General features: G+C 38.6%; 1 protein-coding gene and 1 long non-coding RNA gene across 8 annotated transcripts in view; one reads left to right on the top strand and one right to left on the bottom strand.

Moving 5' to 3' along the window:
- Positions 1-4,618, bottom strand: part of LOC127574567 (uncharacterized) — a 54,915-nt gene extending 50,297 nt beyond the window's left edge. The window contains exons 1-2 of the long non-coding RNA XR_007956925.1: positions 4,487-4,618; positions 1,458-1,544 (exon numbers count right to left, since the gene is read on the bottom strand). This is a non-coding gene — a long non-coding RNA (uncharacterized LOC127574567). The remainder of the gene's footprint in view (positions 1-1,457; positions 1,545-4,486) is intronic.
- Positions 4,619-4,663: 45 nt separating this feature from the next.
- The window catches only part of LOC127574085 (protein MTSS 1-like), a 148,577-nt gene continuing 129,499 nt past the window's right edge, over positions 4,664-23,741 (top strand). For 3 of the 7 annotated variants that reach the window (XM_052022744.1, XM_052022740.1, XM_052022743.1), the window contains exons 1-3: positions 4,721-5,378; positions 14,850-14,911; positions 16,219-16,292. In XM_052022744.1, the coding sequence (XP_051878704.1) occupies positions 5,307-5,378; positions 14,850-14,911; positions 16,219-16,292 (208 nt within the window). In that variant the 5' untranslated portion in view covers positions 4,721-5,306. Of the gene's footprint in view, positions 5,379-14,849; positions 14,912-16,218; positions 16,293-23,741 lie in introns of all 7 variants that reach the window. The other 4 variants (XM_052022739.1, XM_052022741.1, XM_052022746.1 and 1 more) reach the window with 4 other exon arrangements.

The following is a 23,741-nucleotide window of genomic DNA, read 5'->3' as shown; positions in this document are numbered from 1 at the left end:
GACTGTATCGTGGCTCACATAATTCCCTTACTGACAGACTGCTGAAGAGTGAACAGAGAAAACCCCAGATCGAAATGGCAGCAGCAGCTAAGTGCATTGCATCAAAATGATGACCAGCAGCAAGCCGACCTAATCTTCTGAGACAGACACAAAGAGTATTATGTGGAAGTTTAGCTTTTGTGCCAAGTCAGGGCAGCTGAAGGAGTATTGGAGTTCCAGCAGTGAACTGAGTAGATGGTGTGTTATAAGGTACAATGATGGAAAGTGAAGGTTGACAGGGATACTGAAAGGATGAATTGTGAAAATCAGGGAAAGACACAGAAGAGTGCTAAAGGCTCCAAATATATGCAAATTAAAGTTGTGACCATCTGTTCTCCACATGGCATGTTCCTACAGCAGCACGTTCGAGTTTGGAAAGTCATGCTGTGGAAACACACAGCACTACACTACACAGCACAATACAGCAAACTGTTTTACCATTCAGATAATTTCTCCCTAAATTCCAGCAGATATATAATAAGATAAAATTGATTAGTGAACAGAAGTACACCAAACTAATCAATTTCTTCACAAAACTTCAAGTGGACCATGAAACCCCAGTTCTATGAAAGGTACCGAAACCTTAATGTGTTCTCTCTATACAGATGTGCTTATCTTGCTGATGTTTTCATCTCAGGTTTCCAGCATTCATAGTATTTTGCTAATGCCCAAGTTTCTATTACTGGCTTAAATTCATTGAGGCAAGCCAATCATTGTGTTCAATGAGTTACCCTGCTCCCTTTCCTCTTGTGACAATGTTGGCTGCTTCCAGGATTACAATTCCATGGCTGCCCAGCTCTATCAATCACCTTGCTAAGTGCCAATTACTCAAATGTCGTTAGTGAGTTTTGGCAGTATGTTCAACAGCATGAGAATTGAACCAGATCTGCTTTCAGGCAATTTTCATATTTCAGTAAGGGTGTGTTTGGCAAGATAGATGCTGAGATGATATTTCCTTTGGCAAGAGAACTTAGGACTAATGGGTATAGTCTCAGGATAGTGGTCACCCATTTAAGCCTGAGATGGAGAGAATTTCTTCTCTAAAAGGGTTGGTGAGTTTGGAATTCCCTATTCCAGAGAGTTGTGGATTTATGAAACATATTCAAAGCTGAGGAAGATAGATTTTAAATTTTAAGAGAATCATAGGTTACTGGGACCATGAAAGAAAGTGGAGTTAAGGCCAAACACAGATCAGCTATGTATGTAAAGAATGGAGGATCAGGCTTGCGGGAACATATGGCCTATTCCTAGTCTTACTGCTTGTTTTCTTTGGAACACAATTTGGACCAGGGAATGAACTTGAGACTTTCTAGCCTTTATGTCTAAGTTGATTGCCCTTAGTTGATCACAGCATCAACCTATTGAATCAATGATTTTTAATAATTATAATGTTTTGTTTACTATATGAAATATAGTACCTGAAGGGATATGTCAACGTAATTTGACTCAAAAGTATGTTGAATCTATGATGTCAGGCTTGCTGTACTTCCACTTTATGTGATGATCTGCCATAGAAAATAATAATAGAAAATCATTACTTTGAACAAAATGTATACAAAAATGACATTACAAATAACTTAAAATGTCTAACAGTTAGGTCACAATGTTCCATAATGAATAGAATTCATGATATCCATTAACTTAGGTCAAAACTTCATTACAAAATAGGAATTAATTTTCCTCCAAAGAATATATGTTGAGCCCATTCATAAATAATAATCAATATTCAAGATGTAATTAGTATTGGTATTGGTTTATTATTGTCACTTGTACCAAGATACAGTGAAAAACTCGTCTTGCATACCGTTCGCACAGATCAATTCATTACACAGTGCAGATACATTGAGTTAGTACAGAGTGCATTGAGGTAGTACAGGTAAAAACAATAACAGAATACAGAGTAAAGTGTCACAGCTACAGGGAAGTGCATTGCAGGTAGACAATAAGGTGCAAGGTCATAACAAGGTAGATTATGAGGTCAAGAGTCCATCTCATCGTATAAGGGAACCATTCAATTGTCTTATCACAGTGGGATAGAAGCTGTCCTTGAGCCTGGTGGTATGTGCACTCAGGCTCCTGTATTTTCTGCCTAATGGGAGAGGAGAGAAGAGAGAATGACCTGGGTGGGTGGGGTCTTTGATTATGCTGGCTGCTTCACCAAGGCAGCGAGAGGTATAGACACGAGTGCGTGGTGGGGAGGCTGGTTTCCACATGGTGCTGGGCTGTGTCCACAACTCTCTACAGTTTCTTGCAGTCCTGGGCAGAGCAGTTGCCATACCAAGCCGTGATGCATCCAGATAGGACGCTTTCTATGGTGCATCGATAAAAGTTAGTGTCAAAGGGGACATGCCAAATTTCTTTAGCCTCCTGAGGAAGTAGAGGCGCTGGTGAGCTTTGTTGGCTGTGGCATCTACGTAGTTGGACCAGGACAGGCTATTGGTGATGTTCACTCCAAGGAACTTGAATCTCTCAATCCTTTCGACCTCAGCACCATTGATGTAGACAGGTGCATGTACACCTCCCCCTTTCCTGAAATCAATGACCAGCTCTTTTGTTTTGTTGACATTGAGGGAAAGGTTGTTGTCATGACACCATGTCACTAAGCTCTCTGTCTCCTTCCTGTACTCCTCCTCATCGTTATTTGAGATACGGCCTACTACGGTGGTTTCATCTGCAAACTTGTAGATGGAGTTAGAGCAGAATCTGGCCAGGCAGTCATGAGTATATAGGGAGTAGAGTAGAGGGCTGAGGATGCAGCTTTGTGGGGCACCAGTATTGAGAATAATCGTGCTGGAGGTGTTGCTGCCTATCCTCACTGATTGAGGTCTGTCGGTGAGAAGATTGAGGATCCAGTTGCAGAGGGAGGTGTTGAGTCGCAGGTCTCGGAGTTTGGTGATGAGTTTGCTTGGAATTATAGAGCAGAATCTGGCCACGCAGATTTATAGTATTGAAGGCGGAGCTGTAGTCAATAAACAATAGTCTAACATAGTCTAATAATGAATACCCTGAATTAATTTGGTAATCAAATGTAATTGATTGCTGTTCCTAAATCAACTGTGTCCTTTCATTCCAAAATATTCACACTCATCTGAAACTCTCCTTTGGATTGTTGTCTTATAATTAATTTACTGGAAATCATTATAGGCTGTGGAACACTGATGTGTTGTAATATAATTAAACAAAACTGAAGCATTCCTTTCTTTTTTTATAGAACATTGACTCTGATATTTTATTATCCTCTGCTTCATGTTATAGCATCTCATTTCATTTTTAATCTATTTTGCAGGATGTAGGAGTCATTGGCGAGCCCAGTGGTTATTTCCTGTGTCTGATTGTTCTTCAACTGAGTGGCTTGTGAGGCTATTTTTGAAGTCAGTAACAATCAACCACATTGCTGTGGGCCTGAACAAATACAGGCTTGATAGATACTTGGATGGACCTGTTGGTACTATATTTGTAATTCAACATAAAACAATATCCTATTCAATTTCAGAGCTCTGGACATTGGGAAGGGAGTTTATTTCTTAAGGGACATTGGTGTGCTAGAGGAGTTTTTAATGATTCAACTAGACTGGTTCCAAGGATGGTGGGTTTGCAGAAGGAAGAGTGATTGAGTAGGCTAGGCTTATATTCACTAGAGTGTATTAAAATTTGAGGAAGTCTCATCAAAACTTACAAAGTTCTTACTAGGCTTTACAGGGAGGATGTTTCCTCTGACTGAGAGTCTAGAACCAGTGGCCACAGTCTCAGAGTAAAGGGTATGGCACCCTCATTTAGGACTGAGAGGAGGAGAAATTTCTTCATATGGAGGAAGGTGAAGCTTTGAAATTCTCTGCTCGGGAGGCTGCACAGGTTCAGTAATTGAGTCCACTCAAACAAGGATCAATAAATTTCTCGATATGAGGATAGTGTAGGAAAATAACATGAAAGTAGTGAAGCAGCAATGAAGCAACAATCAAAAAATTGGAGGAACTCAGCGGGCCAGGCAGCATCTGTGGAGGGAAATGGACAGTCGACGTTTGGATCCAGACGCTTCATCTGGACTGGTGAAGGGTCTCAACCCGAAACGTCGACTCCCCATTTCCCTCCACAGATGCTGCCTGACCCACTGAGTTCCTCCAGCTTCTTATGCATTGCTCCAGATTCCAGTATCTGCAGACTCTTGTCTCTCCGTGATCTCGATGAATGTTGAAGAAGGCTCAAAGGACGCAATGGCCAATTCCTGCTCCAGATTCTTGCTCTCTGAAGAAATGTGGCCCCATCTCAGTCCTGAAGGTCCTCTCCTTCTGCCGAGGCTGTGCCTACCCGCTGCTCCTAGACTCCTCAGTCGGGGGAAAAAGAGTTCTGCCAACAGCGTTGCCCAATACAAAGGACTTGGGACCAAGCCATCACCTGCTGCTGCCGCCCCCGCCCGCCCGCCCGCCTACTCTCATGCAAGATGACCGACCTGAAGCATTTGCTCTCTTTCTCCCTCCGCGGCATATGCATAATTTTCTTCCTCATTTCAGGTCTCTCGCCTCACCGGCTTCAACAGATTTTGCGCGCGAATGCGCGCGGTCGCGGCGTCTCATCGCGCGCGCTCGCGAACCATCCACCCAATGCAACAGTCCCAGAGAGCGCGCGCGCGCTCGCGAGGGAGGCGGGAGTGGCGGCGGCTGACAACCTTTGCGTGACGTCAGGTTACCTCGCGCTCCGGCGGCTCTGGGGCCTCGCGGAGGCGCGCGAGCGGGTTGAGCCGAAGGGGCGGTTGGAATCGGCCGAGGCCGCTCGCTCCGGGTTGGTTCGTGAGCTTTTATGCAGGAAGGAAGGGGGAGCTTTCTCATACTTCAACCTCCTTTTGAGTTTTTTTTATATGTGTGCAGGGATCATTTCGTGCATCGAGTCGGTGCAGAAAGCAGTGTTTTTTTAAACCTCCACCCTGTGTGTTTTTTTTACAACCTGCCGCATAATGTCGACAGACAGAGAACAATGGATATTCTCGGCATTGCGGGGATAAACGCTGACCGTAGGGAATAAGAGTGCGTTTTCTTTTTGCATTCATCCAACAAAAAAAACCCTCGGCGGCATTGCTTTCCCTCATCATCACCCCTACCTTTGCCCCTATCCCCTTCCTCCCGCACGAAGCTTTTCGTTTAAAATTTAGACGAACGAACGCAACTGCTCGGCGGGTTTAGGGTTTGCCTAGGCTTTCCACCCCCTCCCTCCGAAGAGACTGTGAAGGTATTTTATCCTTTCGTTTGTGGAGCCCAACTGTTTTTATTGGAAAAATGGAGGCTGTTATAGGGAAGGAATGCAGTGCGCTTGGTGGACTGTTTCAGACCATTATCGGCGACATGAAGGTTGGTGTCTTTTTATATCCTTATGCCCGTTGCATAGAATAAATTAAGTAAAAAGTAGTGTTTGCATTTTTTTTGTAGAACCTAACCCTGTTTGTTTTCATGCAAGAGGGTTGTGGCACTGGCCAGCTTATACTGTAAATTAATGGTCGAACAGTAGGCTGTTGTGATGGAAACAGCTGTTTGTACTTTACAGGTTTCCGAGGGCATCAATGCGAAGGTGAATTGAAAAGCTAAATTGTACAGTCGCGCCTCTGAACTCGCTGGTGTTCAGTTTGCAATTCCTTTTCGACGTTAACCATTTTGAAGAGACTAGTACAGTAATCAGTTCGTAAACTGCACCTGTCACTTTCTAAAAACATGTATGCAAGTGGATTTCTTCGCTATCCTTGCATGTTACATATATATAGGCGATTCATGAATCATTTATTTTCCTCCTTTAACAGTAGAAACAAATATCTTTAAATCGACCATCAGAGCAATTCGATTTTCAGTGACCGAATATATAAACTGCAATCCTACAAACGAATTCCATTTAATGATGAGAATTAAAGTGCTTTGAAATTGTCTGCCGACTTGACTTTTTTGTTCACATTTCATGTTCAGCGTAATATTTCAATGAATTTAGTAGATATTTTTATAGCTTAACTGACTTCTTGTAGTCAAAAGCTGTCAACGGCTTTCGGTGGTTTGGTGCAGGTTTGTTGACTGTTATTGGGATATTGGATCTTATGCTTTTATTAAAATGTGAATAGGTATTTTCGGAAAATCCAGTTCAGCAATTTGCATTTGTGGGAAGCTTTGTATCTTGTATGTTTTTATTTTCATCTCTCTGCTTTCATATTTTCCTTTGCTGTTATGTTAATCATCCAAAGGATGATGTAATAAATTTTAACCAAAATGCACGCTTGATTAAAGTTTAGACAGTTTATTTATTTAGACACCAGTTTATTTGTAATTTCCTTGAGATGCAATTTTGGTGGGAAAACTTGTAAAAAAAAAGCATCTTCTTGCTGCCTTTGGGGTAACTAACATGATTCAAACTCATTCATTTTACCGTTGTGAGAACTGCATGGATTAGATAATTTCACTTCTGATTCCTCAAGGATACGTTTTTATTATTGTGCCTCTTTTTCTACTTCAGAAAAATAAAATGGAAATGCTTGGGTCAGACAACATTTCTGGTGAAAGAAACATCTAATTGTTGACTGCTACTGGATAATATTGGTGTTAGGTACCCTTTGGTAACTAGACATTCTTGAGAGGAGATGGTTCGTCCTTGGTTTAGTGAGTGGAAGCAAATCAAGCAAGCCGGAATCTATCTTAACTCTTGAACCATCTCCAAGGATCCCTGTTTAATAGTTGAGAATGGGTGTTAATGCTGTCTGTTTTTCTTGCCTAACTCCAGTAATTGGCAGAGACCAATTGTATCATTGTGACTCAGACCAGTTAGGCAGCACAATGAGAAGGGAAACCTGCAGCCTTGTCTCTGGTGCAATTGTGTGGTGTCTTCATTTCTGTCTCATTAAATGTAGAGCAAATTCCCAAGTACCTCTTTTACATAACTTCTAACAAGATATTATGTTTGTTTCCTTTTACCTTCAATCTGTCTTCTCACTTGTGGATGTTTATTTCTGGGGACAGATCCACAGTGTTTGCCCTTTTGGCTTTCATTCAAGTCCTCATTCTTGCATCAGCCTAGATATTAGGTGCCAACTGGCCATTACACTGAGGAGTTGGAATTGACCCAAATCCTGCTTTCATTTGGCATCCACTCAATGCATTTTCCAGATGTCACCTGGTAGCAATCAAATTGGTACTCTAACTGGGTTTAACTTCCTCTTGTACAGGGATGTCAAGGTTAATGGTGGCACCCGTACTATCACTCCCAACTGAGATTTTACTTTGTAAACCCAGACACTGAATGTAGAGCTATCTCATCACTCTTCTGTCAGAACAACTTGTGTTGATATGGGCACTGTTTTGTGAAAGCTCCCTGGGTTGCCAAGCTTGCTCCTGTGGTTTTATTAAATGGAGTCTGATAAAGTTCTGAAAGACGGAATCTATTTGTATTGCTACAAAGCTTTCCATTTGTTGGAGGCTGCAGTAGTCATAAATGCAAATACCTAATTCAATGAAGTACTCTTTCATTTCCACTGCTATCTGAAAAATTAGTTCTATATCTCAGCATTGCTGCCAGACACGTCCCTTTAATTGGGTGTGCTTAATGGAGCTTCTAGCAGTCAAATAGGACTGACTAGCAATGGAATCCTGGAGCAGGTGGCTGCAGTTGCTGAACTGGATTAGTTTGAACAGAATGGGGATAGGAAGATTCTGCACCTGTCTGTGATGTTTTAGTCATCTTCATGAAATATTTAATTTTCAGATAATACATAACAACAGATTTTTCTATGAAGCTCCAGTTTTTTCTTCTGCTTTTGATCCCCAGATAATTCACCAGTAGAGAAACCTACTTGTTTCTGGGCTGCCTCTAATATCACTCTTGAATCACTTGATGGGAGAGGAGGTATGAGTCATGAGTATAAGAAGGGTGCCTCAGGATGATTAATTTCTCCCTGTATTTTCCTCCACCCCCACAATACCAAATAACAAAGTTCCAAGATCAGAAGCTTATTTGTGTTGCAGATTACAAGCTAAATTTTACCTCCTGATCCTCTGTGTTACACTTAGGAATCTGGCACAAAGTTGATTTATTTGGATGCAAGGCTGCATATTTGGTTTGCAAAATGGTTGTGAATGTGTAACAACACAGAAATTGCTGTGACTAAGGAGATTAAAGTGCATGATAACCATATGAGCCTCTGCATGGAGTATGTGTGGTGCTAGTTTGAATTTGCAAAGGGTGGTGTATTGCTGCAACCTTTATCTGCATTAGCTTCAAATTAACATAAAAAATACATTTACCCATGGTTTGTCTGTTGACATAGTACATGGTCTTCTGTGGGTACAGGGTGGCAGGTGGGTTCATGTATGTGATACCCTGAACTTATCACAAGGTACTAAGATGCCCGGTGATTGTACAACAGGGAGATCTTCAGCAGGCAAGGGGACCACCACTTGCTGTATGTGATTTCTAATCACTGACTGGGGAGGCCTTGGAATAGGCTGCCATCCAGTATGCCAATTAGACCTTAATTGGAATTTGAGAAGAAATAAAGTATACACGGCGAGAAATACTCTGCTTTGGTTTAATTTTAGAGCTTGACTATTTATCTGTTTCGATTGACTGTCATTCCATAACATGTAAATAAGGAGACTAGTGACCTTCAAAGCTGACCTGAATCTAATTGGATTCCATATGTAATTAAACTTAAGTTGATTAGAGTTCTTACCAGTCAAATGAAAGGCATGTCAGTTTTCTGGAAATTGTAGTATTAGTTTTAAACTCCACATTCCTTTGCTTTGTGGCTTCAATTTCCATTACTTTTCATTAAATGTTTTGCTGTACTGTGAATTATCCTTTTCTGTACAATTTTTCTTGCTGTGGCAATGGGTATTATCTGCAATAGGGTGCAAAATGAGTTTGTGGCAATACTGTTTTGCTGAACGTAGCAACTTTTTCAATGGATTGTGCAGCATTTGAGGGTTTTTTCTCATAAATATAGATGTATTCAATCTTTTGTTGGGAAGTGTTAAAGATATGAGGTTGCAGTGTAGCTTTTGCTACTGCTATAACTTTAGGAAGTACTTCTGTGTGTTCCCAATATTTTCTTTCAAAATTCTTATTAATTGAAATTGTCATGTGTTTTGGAAGATTTTTTTTTCTTGCCTCCCCCCACACCTTTCCCAATTTTTAAACCTCATTGATGAGATTTCCTAATCCCTTCACTCAGTACAGCATAACTGTAACGCTGTTTTAATTCAGACTACGTAAATTAAATGGTGACCTCTGCTATGTTTAATCCACGATATTACTCTAATCTTATTCAAATCATTTTGTTTGGTGTTGCATATGTATGTATAAACCAACAGAGAGACAGCCTTTGACAGGAGCCATATTTTCTGAGGGATTGGATGCTGCAGAAGTTGAAGTGCAGCTTGTAAAATAGGGAGAGAAGAGTTGAATAGCCTCTGTTAAGCCTTTAGGGAAATTATGATGTGCAAGGCTGAATGCAGTATCTGTGACAGACCAACCTGCTGTGTCACCTAACCCTAGTAACGTATTTTAAATCTATCTTTGATAGTTATTTGAATGCCTTGTGGATTTTTGGATGCATTGTCCCACTTAAGAGTAAGACTCCTAGACTGAACACAGTGGTTTATTTGGACCTGGAGATGAAAGATTGCCAGGAAAAATCTGATTACATTGAAAGATATCTAATTGACAAACCTGTTACCCACATACTGCTTTCATTCACCTTGATAATAAGGATATCCCATGGTAATAGCTGAAAATAAGGCTCTCCATTTTAAAAGAAAGAAGAGCAGAACTCTGTTAGTCTTCATTAATAACCTATTTGTGTCAGATCCATTGAGGGTATGGGCATACAGCGTTTCTGTGCTGAGTCCACTGTAAAAATACTGAACCATGTAATTATAGAATGTCCCCTGGAAAGGAAAATTTCAACTAGTTGTTATGTCTCTCATTTGCTGATGGTTGTCGTTAGAAAAATGTGATTAATTTAAATTTTGATTGTCCTTATTGTGCTTTGTAAACTTTGCCAGTAACTTTGGTATTGCAGATTTGTATGATCATTTATGATTGGGAACTTTGAAGATGTTTAAAGTCTGTAAATATTTTTTGTGGTGCGAGGCTATTAAAGTGCTAGGAAATTCCAGATGCAATTGTTGTTTAAACTTCATTGTGATATTGAGGTGAACAGATGGTGATTGCATTTGATGGGGCAAGAAAATCAGAGGGTGAAATGTCAGCCACTAGAAAGGGTTCATGGAAATAGGAATACGTCATTTCACCCCTCCATGCTACCATTGAATTAGATCATTCGTAACTCAATTTCATTTGACAACCTTTGCTCCATATCCTTTGATATGCTTAAAAACCTGTTGATTTCCAAAAGATTGGACTCCCTCTTGTGTTCATTGACCTATTGTAGATATAATTATTTTCAAAAGAGAGCTAAGGTTTGTTGGCTGCATCTTTGTTGCTGTGGTAACTGAGGTGCTAGGATACCAGTATGAGTTTAATATGACCAAATGTTGTAATATGAAGTCCAAGGCAGTATGCTGTTACCCTACCATTTTAAAACATGAGGGTAGCATGCTATCTCTTTTCATTCTTGTGCTTGAATTTACTGAACTTAAATCTAGTATTAAGAATTAAGTGTAATTGGGAGTCAGTGCACCCCATACCAATGGAGTATTTTATGAACAAATCCAACATGTTCAATCCACTGTGCAATTGTTTTATTAGCATGCAAGAATAAGGCATGCAGTGATAACTAACATGAACAATAGAACTCATTAAACCTTAAAACAGAAATCCTATACAGTGTCACCAATGAATACTGATCAACTGCTGCCCAGTCTCCAGATTATAATAGCAGGTGCTTTTTGTGTTGATTTGTGCTGCTCATAAGAATACCTGGTATACCTGCTGGCAGTTCAAATGACTGCTGTTGGGTATCTAAAGACTGATTACAATCTATCCCTTTGAATGAAAAATAATTATGATTAAGCAGAGTCAGCATTGCTTTGGGAAAGAAGTAGTTTTATAAATTATCTTTTTTTAAAGATGCAAATAGCAGGGCAACTTGGGAACCAGCAGATGTAGTGCATATGGATATATAAGAGATATTTGGTAAGCTACTTAGCAAAGGTTGTTTATTACATTTTGTGGTGGTAATATATTAGAAAAGTTAAGATTGGTTGAAGGCCAGAAGACAGTAGGAGTAAATATTTCACTTTCAACTTGGCAGGGTGCCACAAGGATTGCTGCTAAGCCCTCAGCTATTTACATTCTATATTCATGACTTTGAAAGGCAAGAGTGCAATCTATCCAAGTTTGCGACAATAAAAAGCTAAGTGGGAAGATGAGTGAATTTAAGTGAAATAGAAGGTATCAAATGGATTATATTGTGGGAAGATGTGAAATTCTATTACGAGAAGGTAGTTTTAAAACTGACAGAAAACAAGTCGATATTAATGTACAGAATATATATATATTTATACCACACAATTAGAAAGGCGAGTGATACCGATGACCTTGATTGCAAATGAATTGGAGATTAAAGGAGGGAAGTCCTGCTGAGATTTTGCAGGGTTTTGGTAAAATGACATATGGAGAACTGTGTGCAATTTTGGTCTCAGAATCTAAGGAAGGACATTACTTGGAGGTGGTACAGTGTGGATTCACTGGATTAATTCCAAGGCTGAGAGAGTTATTCCATAATGAAACAATGAATGTGGTTGGCATATGCTCAATGGAATCTAGTAGAATGAGAGATGATCTCATTGAACATACGAGATTGAAAGACTGATTAACAGGGTAGAGGTAGATTAGATTAATAGAGATTGGTTTCACTCATCTTTTGCATTGAATTTTAATCTTCTGTTTGTACAATTTAGCTGAAATTTTTAGATATTTTGATGTTGTGGAGGAAAATAGATTTGAACTGCCAGGTATAGATCCAACTGCATGACTAGTTAAGTGTGTGTCCCCATTACTTTTGTGTTAAGATGTGCTTCCTGATCAGAGCTAAAAGCCTTGTGCTCCGTTTTATCCTTTTTATATCTTTCAATCACCTGTAACAGCTCAATTGCATCACATAACCTTAAGTACAGTACTTGAGAATGCAATCTTGGGAATGTGACCAGCCCTCATAATTTTAACCCTTTCCTCATGAATCTGCATGGCACCACATTGAGGTGCAGCACGTAGTTCTGAATAGCAATCTAAATGAGTCCAAGAACATTTTTATATAACTACAGTATAAGTTCATACCCACCTGCCATACTATAGCTGCCCGAGAATATGCCCAAAATTCCATTAGCCTTTTTAGTTTCCTTTTGCCCCTGTCTACTTGCTTTAGTGATTTCTGTACATTGACCTTAAACACTCTGTTCTCTGCAGTTCCTGGGCTCTTACCAAAACAACGCAGAACTTACTTTTCTTGTGGAAAAAATATAACTCTTCACATGAGCACTGGACAGAAAAACAAGAGAATGCAGATGGAATCTGGAGTAAACGATAAACTGCTGGAAGGACTTAGTGGGTCAAGCATTATCTGTGGAGGCAAAAGGGATGTGTTGGGATTTCAGGTTGAGACCCTGCATCAGGACTGGGAAGTGGTTGGGGGGGGCGGTGGGGGGGGGGAGAGAGAGAAGAGGAAAGATGGCCATTATATAGAAATGTGGGGGAGAGGTGGGACAGGAGCTGGTAGATGATAGGTGGAACTGGATGAGGAAGAGAATGATGGGCAGATGGGGGAGGAAGGGGAGGATTGAAGAAGGTGAAGAAAGGGGGAGAGAACCTGGGAGGACAGGTATTCCTTACCCACTCTTGTTCTCCCAGGTTCTCTTCCTTTGTTCACCTTTTCCACTCTCCTACTCTTCATCTGGTTCCACCTATCACCTACCAGCTCCTGTCCTACCCTTCCCCAGTGCTTCTATCTACTGGCCATCTTTTCTCGGCACCCACTGCCCCCACCCCCACCTCACATTCTTGATAGGCTCGACCTGAAACATTGACGTATCCCTTTTGCCTCCATAGGTGCTGCTTGATTTGCTGAGTTTTCTTCCAGCAGTTTGTTTTGCAGCACATTGGAAAGAACTTGCTGGCAACATTTCTTTGTAAATTTGCCACCAAGGTCAGATTCTGTCATGAAGGCAAAGGTCTTGATATTATTTGCTCTCCTTTTTTTTTTCTGGGCTTTTGTTAACTATGTCTGATGTTTGGCTTATTAAGAAGCCGAACACTGGAGCACGCACTGCACAAATAGCAAGCCCATTCATTTCAATAGCCACAAACAACTACAGTGTACAGTTTTGGGTAATTTATGTTTAATTGAGAATGTTTTAAATGTTTCATTTTTTTCTAATTTAATATATGGACTTGTTAAAAATTGTAATTGTTTCATTAATTTTTAATTGCTTTTGAATATTTCTGAATGTTGGGGACATCAAAGAGATCCTGAAACATTCATGGTCTTCACAGATTTGACAATTCGCCAAGCTAGGGGTCATGGCTCAGCTGACTCGAAAGTTTTTTTAAAAAATTGACATATTTGAGATTTTGTGATGGTATTTGCTATACAAAGTCCCTTGACATTTAGGACTGGAACTTGTCAGCAAACTGATACCTGTGGATCGACACAAGTACACAGATCAGCAACAAGTGATGGATGCTTGCCATATGCAGAAAGTTCTGGTCAAATATGTGATATGGGATTTTTTTCTAGACCAGTGACATTTATCAATCTGTCGATGCTGCTGTGGCTAGGGATTATACTTGAAAACTATTTCATTTAGCTGACCCTGAGACCTTCTTGCCCACAGACACCCACAGCTATGTGTGTGAACAGCTGCATCATTAGGTACAGATGTTCAATGACAGTGGACTGGTCCAAGACACTTCTCTGTGACAGATAGGCTTTTTGACTCTTTGTACATTTCCTGCCCCTTTACTGCCAGAGCCATACATACCCTAGATGCTTTGGCTATTGAACTTAAAAGTTGACTGAGGAAAGAACAAAACTCAACAATACCCTGCTGTCTGCCAGCATTTGAACAGCTGCACTTATGACACCTAATCACTCTCGAGGTTACATTTTGAAGGTTTCGTTTCTAATTGACCTGAAGTTCCTTTCTTGGTAACTTTGGCCTCCAAGTTTTGTAATTTACAAATTTAGAGAGATTTCAAGTATGGATAGGAATGTTACAGTAGAATGGACTGATATATTAGTGGATTTCTTCATGTAATGATACCAGGTATCTCTAATTCATGAATTAACATTATTCTGAATGTGCAGAAAAGAATACAGATTTACTAAGCAGTAATTTCAACAATTTGCAGTCAATATGTGTGTTATTTTAAGTAGAAACCCCTTTAAACTACCTCTTACCCTGCTCCTTTCAAAATGTTGAGAAATTGCACTGGTGTTCTCTGAGACTGTTGCTCTTATTCAACATTTCAATGCATAGTATATTAAAAATATGTTCACTGCTCCCAGGTTAAAATGGTATAGGCTAGTTGCTAAGTAAATTTATACTTCATGCAAACAATGTGACATGGTCCCAATTTGGTGCTCTAGTTAGCAATGTTTTACAATAAACTAGCTTGTCTACTTGTATGTTAAAAGTATAGCCATTTTCTTCTAAGATTGCTTTTAGCTTGACACTTAATTTCTAATCACAAGGTGTTCCGATCATATAAAAAAACGTGTAACATGCAGAAAAGTGATCATATGATTCACATTATGATAGAAATATTATCTCATTAGTTTACAAAAGCAAACGTGCTGCACTATGTTTAACAATATTTTCTTTCTTTCATAGGGAAGTTACCCAATCTGGGAAGACTTTATTAGCAAAGCGGGTAAGCTGCAGTCCCAACTAAGGTAGGTTACTGTTATTACAAACAACTTCTTGTGCATGAGCAACTCAAAGGTAATGCATCTGCTTAGAATAAAGTCCTTGAGAGGGTGGATGAAATAAACATATTACTAAAATATATAAAATATATCAAAATATATTTGTAATCCTGGTTTAGCAGGATATCGTCCAAGTCCTTCATTTTGCAAGGAAGGGAGTCTGTCAAATTATCAACAGAAGTCAAGAAATCTTTGAACTTGTAGCAAAGGATGCATTGGGAATTGGGTGTGTCTGGCTCAAATCTATCTTTATCATGTGCACAATGATCAGAAAGGTTAAAAAGGCAAACTGCAGTCGTAAATAAAGATGCTTTGTATTTAAAATTGCATTGTGCTGCAGGAAATTGATTAGAATCATAATTGCTACATCCTGTAGGAAAAGATATCCTCACTGTTTGTTATTAAGGTAATTTAAGTCTTAATTTTTGCAGATTTTTTGAAATATTCAACATATTCTCATGTACTCAAGTTGAAGGGATGAATTCTGCAATTTATTTTATTAATGTTAGAAATTTGCATGTGTCAACATATCCTGTTTTAAATAATTTTCAGGAAGTGATACAGAATTATAAAACTAGTTCCATTGATTTGGTTTTCTCATTGTTTAATAACTCAGTATATAATAATAAGGCTTTATTGAAACATGTCATGGCTTGCTATATTTTTACATTCACTTAAGTTCTCTGTTTTGGATCAAGTCTAGACTTATAGGATCAATGTCTTTCTGCACTGCCACCTGTTCCCTAAACACAGTCTGGTTAGGATTTGTATCAAGCGTAAATCTATTTGTAATTCTCATCAAATTGTTAAAGATCATTCTACAGTCACAACCATGGATGTCTGAATATATACTGTGGGAGATAGAAATGTTCATAGTGGACAAAGTTTCATACCTGCTCTAATAGAATGATGCTGACACTAGATAACAACAGAGAATGCAATCCAGGCTTCCTTATTTATTTAGCTTCTTAGACAGGAAATTTAGCATCTTGTTGGAAGAACACAACAAGGTTTCTTTTCAATCTATATGATATTTCCTTAATTGTTTCTTGTCAGTCCTCTTTTACCCCTTGATAGTAATCATAAACAACTATGTTTGCTCAAAGTCCTTTAGCAAGAAGTATTCTATTTGTCTTGGGAGATGAGCATATCAACATATTCAGATTTTTCAGCAGAAATACAAAGTATATTGTTATTTATAGGTGTGTATTTTCTGGAAACTTCATTTATTAAGTCAGAAATTCATGTTTAGGATTATTTTTTTTCTATTCCAGGACCACTGTGGTGGCTGCTGCTGCTTTTTTGGATGCCTTTCAGAAAGTGGCAGATATGGCTACGAATACCCGTGGTAAGCAGACTTGTGCTACATAGCTTCTATGGTACTCAAAATGGGTGCCCTCTATTGAACTTGCAATTTTATATTTCATTTAGCCAAAGGCTTCAGATACATTGATATTTGGAAGCCAATGTATACCTATGGATTTTAAAATTTATCACCACCACTTGTTGACTTGTCAAACTACAAATTTAGATGGCAACAAGTATAAACATTTGCTCTATTTTTCCATATCTTGTTGTAGCTTGGTTGCAGCATGGATTATGTTCCCATTATTTATTTCAAAATATAATTAGTTTGTATTGCAGAGTAGCTGTGATATGGTTGAGACTAACATTCAGAAAAGACTAATGTGATATTTCACATTTTGCTTTGAAATGTTTTGTTAAAAGTATTTTTGATTTCAGAGTTTGGTTAAAGATTAATATTGAGTGTTAATTCAGTATTTAAATCATTTAGAAATGGGGACTTCTTTCAAAATGAAGTAAGGTATTCCAAAATCAGTATATTCCTTCATAATGAAAATTACAGATATTTTAGTCTAAATTTGTTTCAAAATCCTTCCTATTTTCTTCTGGACTGAAGAGCTCACTTTATGAATACTGTACCTGCAATATATGGTTTCACTCAGGAAAAATTTTAGAATATTCCTTTGTGATATGGATAATAGAAATTAGCTTGTCTACTTGTATGTATTTGTAGACGATTGTTGGTATGAATTGTTTGTATGGACATTGGTGGTTGGTACAGTTTTAAGTTGGCCTGAGGCAGCCAAAAATTTAAATTTGTATGTGACCAAATTTAAAAAAACAAATTCAATATTCTGGTCTTAAATCAGGAATGCTGGAAAGTTTAAATCAGAAATACTTTTAAAGTTCTCAGATTTGTGTTACAGAAAGTTTAAATTGAAATGCATCTATTTGCTTGCTACACCTAAGAGTAACAAATCCCAATCACTTACCTCCATTACAACTGCGAATGGTCAGCCAATTTGATTCATTTCAATTAGCTGGCTGTAACAAACAGTCAGTCCTGATAACCCAGCTGCGTCATCAAAGATCCATACAGCAGAGCTGGTTATTTTCTTTTGCCCTTGGTATGTGATGAATGATGTAGAACTTATAACCCATCTTCTCAAAATAAGAGGAATTAAGTAAAACAGTCAATTATACTTTTCTCAATTATCAAGTAAGTGTTAAAGTGACAACAATGGCATCAAGTACTGCCGACATAGAAATAATCTGCACCATGGTTCTCAATTCAGCTCATGGTCAAATCAATTGTCTTCAAGTCTCATCACAAGCATGATGCAGGCATGGATGCATGAGCTGAATCCAGATAAAAGATGAGATCAAAACCAAGTTGACCTGACTGAATTACAGTAGTATATGAAGGAACCTCAACCTCCAGGGGTGTGAAAAGGTAATCTCTTGAGAGGCTGTTCAAAATTGAGGCAGAGGGAGATGGTTGTAATGCTACGTAAGTTTATTTGGGGGAGTTTTCTAGTTTAAGCATTCTCAACTGCTTCACCAATGATAAATCAATCTCTGTTATAAGTTTCAGGAATGTGGTAATTTACTAATTTGACATTGTTTAACTCTGATTACAGCTCCACTGGCAATGAGCCAACCCATGTTAGTTAACAGGAGGACCAAATAAGGCTCAGACCAATTCATAATGACATTTGACTGAGTATTTCCATCACAAGTGCCTGGTGGTAGCCATTTTGGTACAACAAAAACCCTGCCATTTGCCCTAATTTTCAAAGGTACTTCCATTGCAAGTCTTCTCCATTAACATATTGGGAGTCACCGATGATTAATGGTTGCTGAATCACAGAAGAGGGTGTCTACTCTGAAATAAGCGAGTCACCTCCTGACCCATCAAAGTTCCTTAAATCAGGAGTGTGAGTGCAGTTGGATATATGATCCCTGAATTAGTAATTGAGAAGCTTGCTAACATTCAGGGTAAAACAGTTCATTTGTTCTGAACTAAGCTTTCACCTGCTCCACTACTGTGTACTGTATCCTTGATGTGTACTGCTTACAGAATACATTGCAGTAAACATGACATTAATAACATTTCCTGCAACCTTTTGTCACAGAGAAGGTCTAGAACATCATTGTTATCAGGGCAAAGTCACTTGCAGGTTCTCAAAAGTTGCATATTATAATCTTGCTATCCTTTCATTCCTTGTCATCGTCCTGGAATTGCCAACCTAGTACTATATTAAGATCACTATCACTACAATCATTGTACATATTTAGGTGCCTTAAATGCTAACTGTTTACAAGAGAACGAGAAGAGAGCAATCAGTGTGGCTTTATTGGTGTCACCCACATCGAAATTGAATATTTTGTAATTGTTACTGTCATTGCAACCCATCCTTATTTAATAAATGTGATTAAAACATGCCAGCTATGCACTATGAATTGTTAACATTCTTTTTAGCAGCCTATTTATTATCTTTGTGCCTTGACTTTTCTGTTTATTTCTCTCAGAAATGGTTGACCTTTGGGTATGCTTACAGTAGCACTGCAGCTTTTCAGTAGAAATTATGAGTGAGACTTGGTGGCTAGGCTGTGTATTAGCAGCTTATTTGGCCACCATGCATTAACAATGGCATTTGATCCTGTTCTTATGTGATATATACTATTAGCAGGGACCTCTTGATAATAATGGGAGCAAGAATTGGGACTTCCCCTTGGCCCAAGAATCCTGAAATTTGTTATGCATTTCTACACTCCCCTGGCTTGCATCCAGTAATTGACCACAAACTAAAAATATAATTGAGAATGACGCGATTGGTCCAGTTTAATAATGCAGGTAAAATCTTTAGGGAGAGATGAGGAGCAAAGGTAAGTGAATGGAATTAAGTTTCTAAGGTGGTGGTTAATTTAGAACTGGAATGGGTTGAAGGGCTGAATTGTCAAAGGAGCAGAGATCACTACAGTGCTGACTGGTAAATCCAGGCCAAAACCCCTAACATGGAGCATAATTTCTTGTAAATGGAAAAACAGTTCGTAAAATTCATTGGTTAATTCTGTTTGAAAAGTTTGATTCAAGTCAGTTTAAAGGATTTTAGATTGCTATTGGTAGGTCATATTGTTCCATGATATATTGATATTTCTGGATAGCCTTGTGCCTGAAATAATACCAAATTCCTCAATGGCATTTCCTTATACCAATCTGAGGGATGGTTTTCCCACTTTTACTTAATAGCATTACAGGGAGCAGCCTAACAAAAGTTGATTGTGTATCAAGTTTGGTTCCTTATTTTCATAGTTGCTGCAATGGGGTGGCAGTGATTTTTGGAACTTGAAATCTGTAGCTGATGTAAGTACTTTATTATCACTGGGGATCTTATATTTATTTTGTCAGCAAGTTGTGGTTGGAGGCATTAATGTGGCTGTGAATATAATGTAGTTGCACTTCCCCAGCAAGACCAGCTTGAGGTGGTTTGTATTACAGTGCTTGTGTTTGTCAAAGTTATTTCCAACAGCTGTTGGTCGCAGTGATTTATTGACTATGCTAGCTCTCAGGAAGTAGGTGCAACTGATGACATTTGGTGTTTTTATTCAAAAATAGAGCACATTTCCTTTTTTATTGTTTTAGTTTTTTTGGGGGCTTTTTGACAGCTGTGTGTCGACTATGTAATTTGATCTTAGTTACAAGACATTGTAAAACAAAATATATACTGAGACAAGCTTGTTATGCTGTTGTAGTATTTCTTTTATGTGGATCTTTTTAATAAATCTAATCATGTATGTTTAGTATGATAGAATTGCTGCTTCCAGGATGTTGTACTCCTTATTTAGTCTATCTAGTAATATCAGTAACTTGCATTGGACTTGGCTGTCAATGTGATTTATAGTAATGGTGTGATGTATAGAAGCATATAATTACATAATTGTCCATTACTTTTAATTTTATTTTACAAGATCTGGAGTTCCAAAGAGAAAATTTAAGGCATTCTTTGAAGGTGAGGGGTTTATTTAAAGAAAAAATGGCTGGCTTTATCCTTGTTACAGCACTGGGCTCCTAACTATTTCATTCAATTGTTGGAACCAAGTAGTTCTACTTCAAACTTGTAACATTTTCCAGCATTTTCATTCTCTGTGTAATAAATGCAAGGGATGTAGAGCATTGTCCTGTTCAGAATTCCCCATTTGGTTTTAAGTAAGAAAATATTAATTGAGTATGAGGTGCCACCATAGCTGAGTTGCATGCTAAGACAGGACATAGCAGGCTGTTGTCTAAGCTAAGCAGTCATATAACAGGAAGTTGATGGAAATAACTCAATGTTGCCATGAGGTTGCACCTAGCTGCCAGTGTTTTGTTTGCTTGGGCTTAGTTTGGGTTTTGCCAGGAATGTGTGGTTTCTGACCTATGCAGGCCTAGGATTACATGTAAAGTCAGAGTAAATGCTCTCATCCTGAAGGCAGGATTTGACTAAGTATGAAGCCAAGAGACTCTGGCAAAACTGGTCCTTGTCTACTATGTGAACAGTGAAGGGATGATGCCTAGGTGGTAGGAGAAATACCTAATACCTGAGGCTTTGTTTGTCAGAAACCAATAACTACATTAATGCCTTTGTTCCTTGTGGAAGTGTTCTCAGCCTGATTATTTTTGTCAACTTCAGTAATGGCTTGTTTGCTGACAGATATATAGTATAAAGTTCCATTTAAAAAAAAGTGAAATCTTCCAATAATAAAACTCTAAGAAAGCCCAGACAACATCCAGGGTTGGGTTGATGAGTGGTAGATAACATCTGTGCATAACTGACTGCTCCAACGAGATGTCCATCAATTTTATTCTTTTCAAAGAGACACCAAAATCTAGAACATATGGAAGCTTAACTGAATAAGCTGTTTCAACAGTGCAGCTACAGAGGCTGGGTACTTCACCTTGCCTCCTGCCCTGAAAACCCCATTGTCTAAAGTCAGGAATGGAATGACCTAATGACACATCAAGGTTGGTAAACTTGTAAGAGAACTGAACAAAGCCTCCATCGTGTAGAGTACAGTATTATATGATCATTGATCCTGCTATTGGAACTTTAGTACCCCCTTGCTATTGACACACTGGAGTATATCACAAATTACATGATAGACTGCAGTAAGTCACTTAATTAACTACTATCTCTTAATCCTGAGTCCTCTTCGATAAACGCGGAAGAGAGGAATGAAAATCGTGAGAATACAATTGCCTCCAAATCAGACACCATCTTGATAGATGGCAATTTTCATTTATCTTATTACATCAGTGGTGATATTATGTGGGCCATAAAGATTGTTTATAACTTAATGGATCTCTTCTGAGAACTGAAACCAGTTCAAGAAGGTCCAACATCCCATTGCCAAAGAGAAATTTTAAATGCCATGTAGCTTTTATCCTGGGAATTAAAATAATTACAGAAGCTTTTGGGTAGTGTCTGTTACAGAATTAAACTGCTGTATCATCACCTGACTCTGCTTCAGCCTCAATTCTTCTGCTGTGCATTTGCCTCTAAATTTGATTACTCCAATGCATGCCTGGCCAGGATTCCTTATCCCATGCTCTGTAAACTTGAAACTTGATGTCAGGCAAAGCTTTCCTGAGTCTTAACTTGCACTGTCTCTATCCAACATACTCTTAAGTAACATTTCATTTAAAAAAAAACTTCTTGTCTTCAGAAGTCTTTATGTTCTTGCCTTCTGTAATTTCTTCCAACTCCAGGTCCCTCTGAGATTTCTGATCTCTAGATCATTCCCAGATTTAATTGCCAAACCCTAAAGCTCAGGAATTCTTTCCTTGCATCTCCCTACATCTTTCTCTACCCTACTCACATGAGACCTGATGTCAATTTTTTTGTTTGAGAACTTACCTGTAAAGTACCATAAGGCATTGTTGCTTTGTTAAAGGTACTAGTGACATTTGTATATTCTTTTTATTAAGTAAGACAAGTAATAGAGCTTCTAAGCAAAAGTATGTTCACGATATAAACCACACTGATTTCCCTTTTCAAAAAAAGTAACAACTCTTAACAATCTGCATATAAAATTACTTTATCAGTTAAATATTTGCAGACAATATAAAATGATACAAGTATCTAATTACCTACACACACACACACACACACACACACACACACACACACACACACACACACACACACACACACACACACACACACTTAACAAGTCAACTGTATGAAACCTTTATTGATAAATGCTTTCTCCAGTAGTTTGTCCATTATCTGGTTGCATATGCCAAATGTGTAACTCCTGAAAAATACTGGATTAATATGTCCCACTAGAATTGCAATATCCTCATTGGAGGCCACGTGCATGGTTATGGAGTTAATAAACTCACCAGTGCTTTGTACATCTTCAGTCCTACTGCCAGTGGTAGTAATATTACCTTCCTCTTTACATGTATGGGTATGTGCTTTTTTTCTGTCCTCTTCCTGGGCCTTGTAGACTATCTAATCAATCAATCAATCAATGATTAGATAGACTAATCTTGTAGACTATCTAATCAATCAATCAATGTTGTTCACAAACACTTAACTAACAGCATTCTGATACAGTGATTTTTTTTTCAAAAAAACATACCAAATTATATTCACGGTCCTTAAAGAAATAGACACTATATACACAATGAAGCTGTAAAATGAAAGATATTGGAGAGAACTACTTTGGAACCCAATGGCTTATCAATGAATAAGAGTGGAAATAAAGTTGAAGTGACATGTTTCTGATTTGCCCTATTTGCTAGTACCTGCTTGGCACTGGCCCTTGGTGCACTGATTTGTTATAGTCCTCTTGGTACATTCGTAGGTATGTACCCACTGTACTTTTTAAAAAAAAAAGAGAAATCTGTTTCGGCCTCGTGTGAAATTCATGAGCTCCTGGCCTCCGTGGTCCAGTGCCAGAAACCTTGTGTAAACCCTGGATCTCTGGTTCTCTCACAGCAAAGGACCTTGATGGTTTGGTGCAACCCTGAGCCCCACACCTCTGCACTGAGCAGCTGTGTCACAGGCAGCCTCTCCACACTGAGGCATGGAGCATTTCATTGCTGTGGGAGTGCCAGCAGAGGGAAAGGATTTTCTTAAGGTTCCCAGAACAGATTCACTCAGCAGTGGGGAGGGCAGCATTTTGAACCAGGATCCTGGCCTACTGGCATTCGTGGTCTTAGCAGTACATCCTGAGCACCAAGTGAGATACCAATAAATTTCTATGATACCAGTGAATCCTCTTGACTGCTTACAAAACACGCACGATAGTGAAAGCAAAGTCCGTTCAAGTCAAAAACAATCTGTTAATTATTGTTCTATAAATGTTGCAATTTGAGTTATTGGTATTATTGACCTCATTGAGTGGATATCTTTTTTTCTCCCCAGGGTAAGTTGCCAGTAGGGCATTTTACTGGACTTAATTTGTGAGTAGTTCTATTTTTTTAAAGTGCTGTTTTCAGTCA

The sequence above is a fragment of the Pristis pectinata genome, chromosome 9 (assembly GCF_009764475.1).
Source record: "Pristis pectinata isolate sPriPec2 chromosome 9, sPriPec2.1.pri, whole genome shotgun sequence".
Taxonomy (NCBI): Eukaryota; Metazoa; Chordata; class Chondrichthyes; order Rhinopristiformes; family Pristidae; genus Pristis; species Pristis pectinata.
The sequence above is the reverse complement of the archived record's forward strand: the minus strand, read 5'-3'. Positions and strand labels throughout refer to the sequence as shown.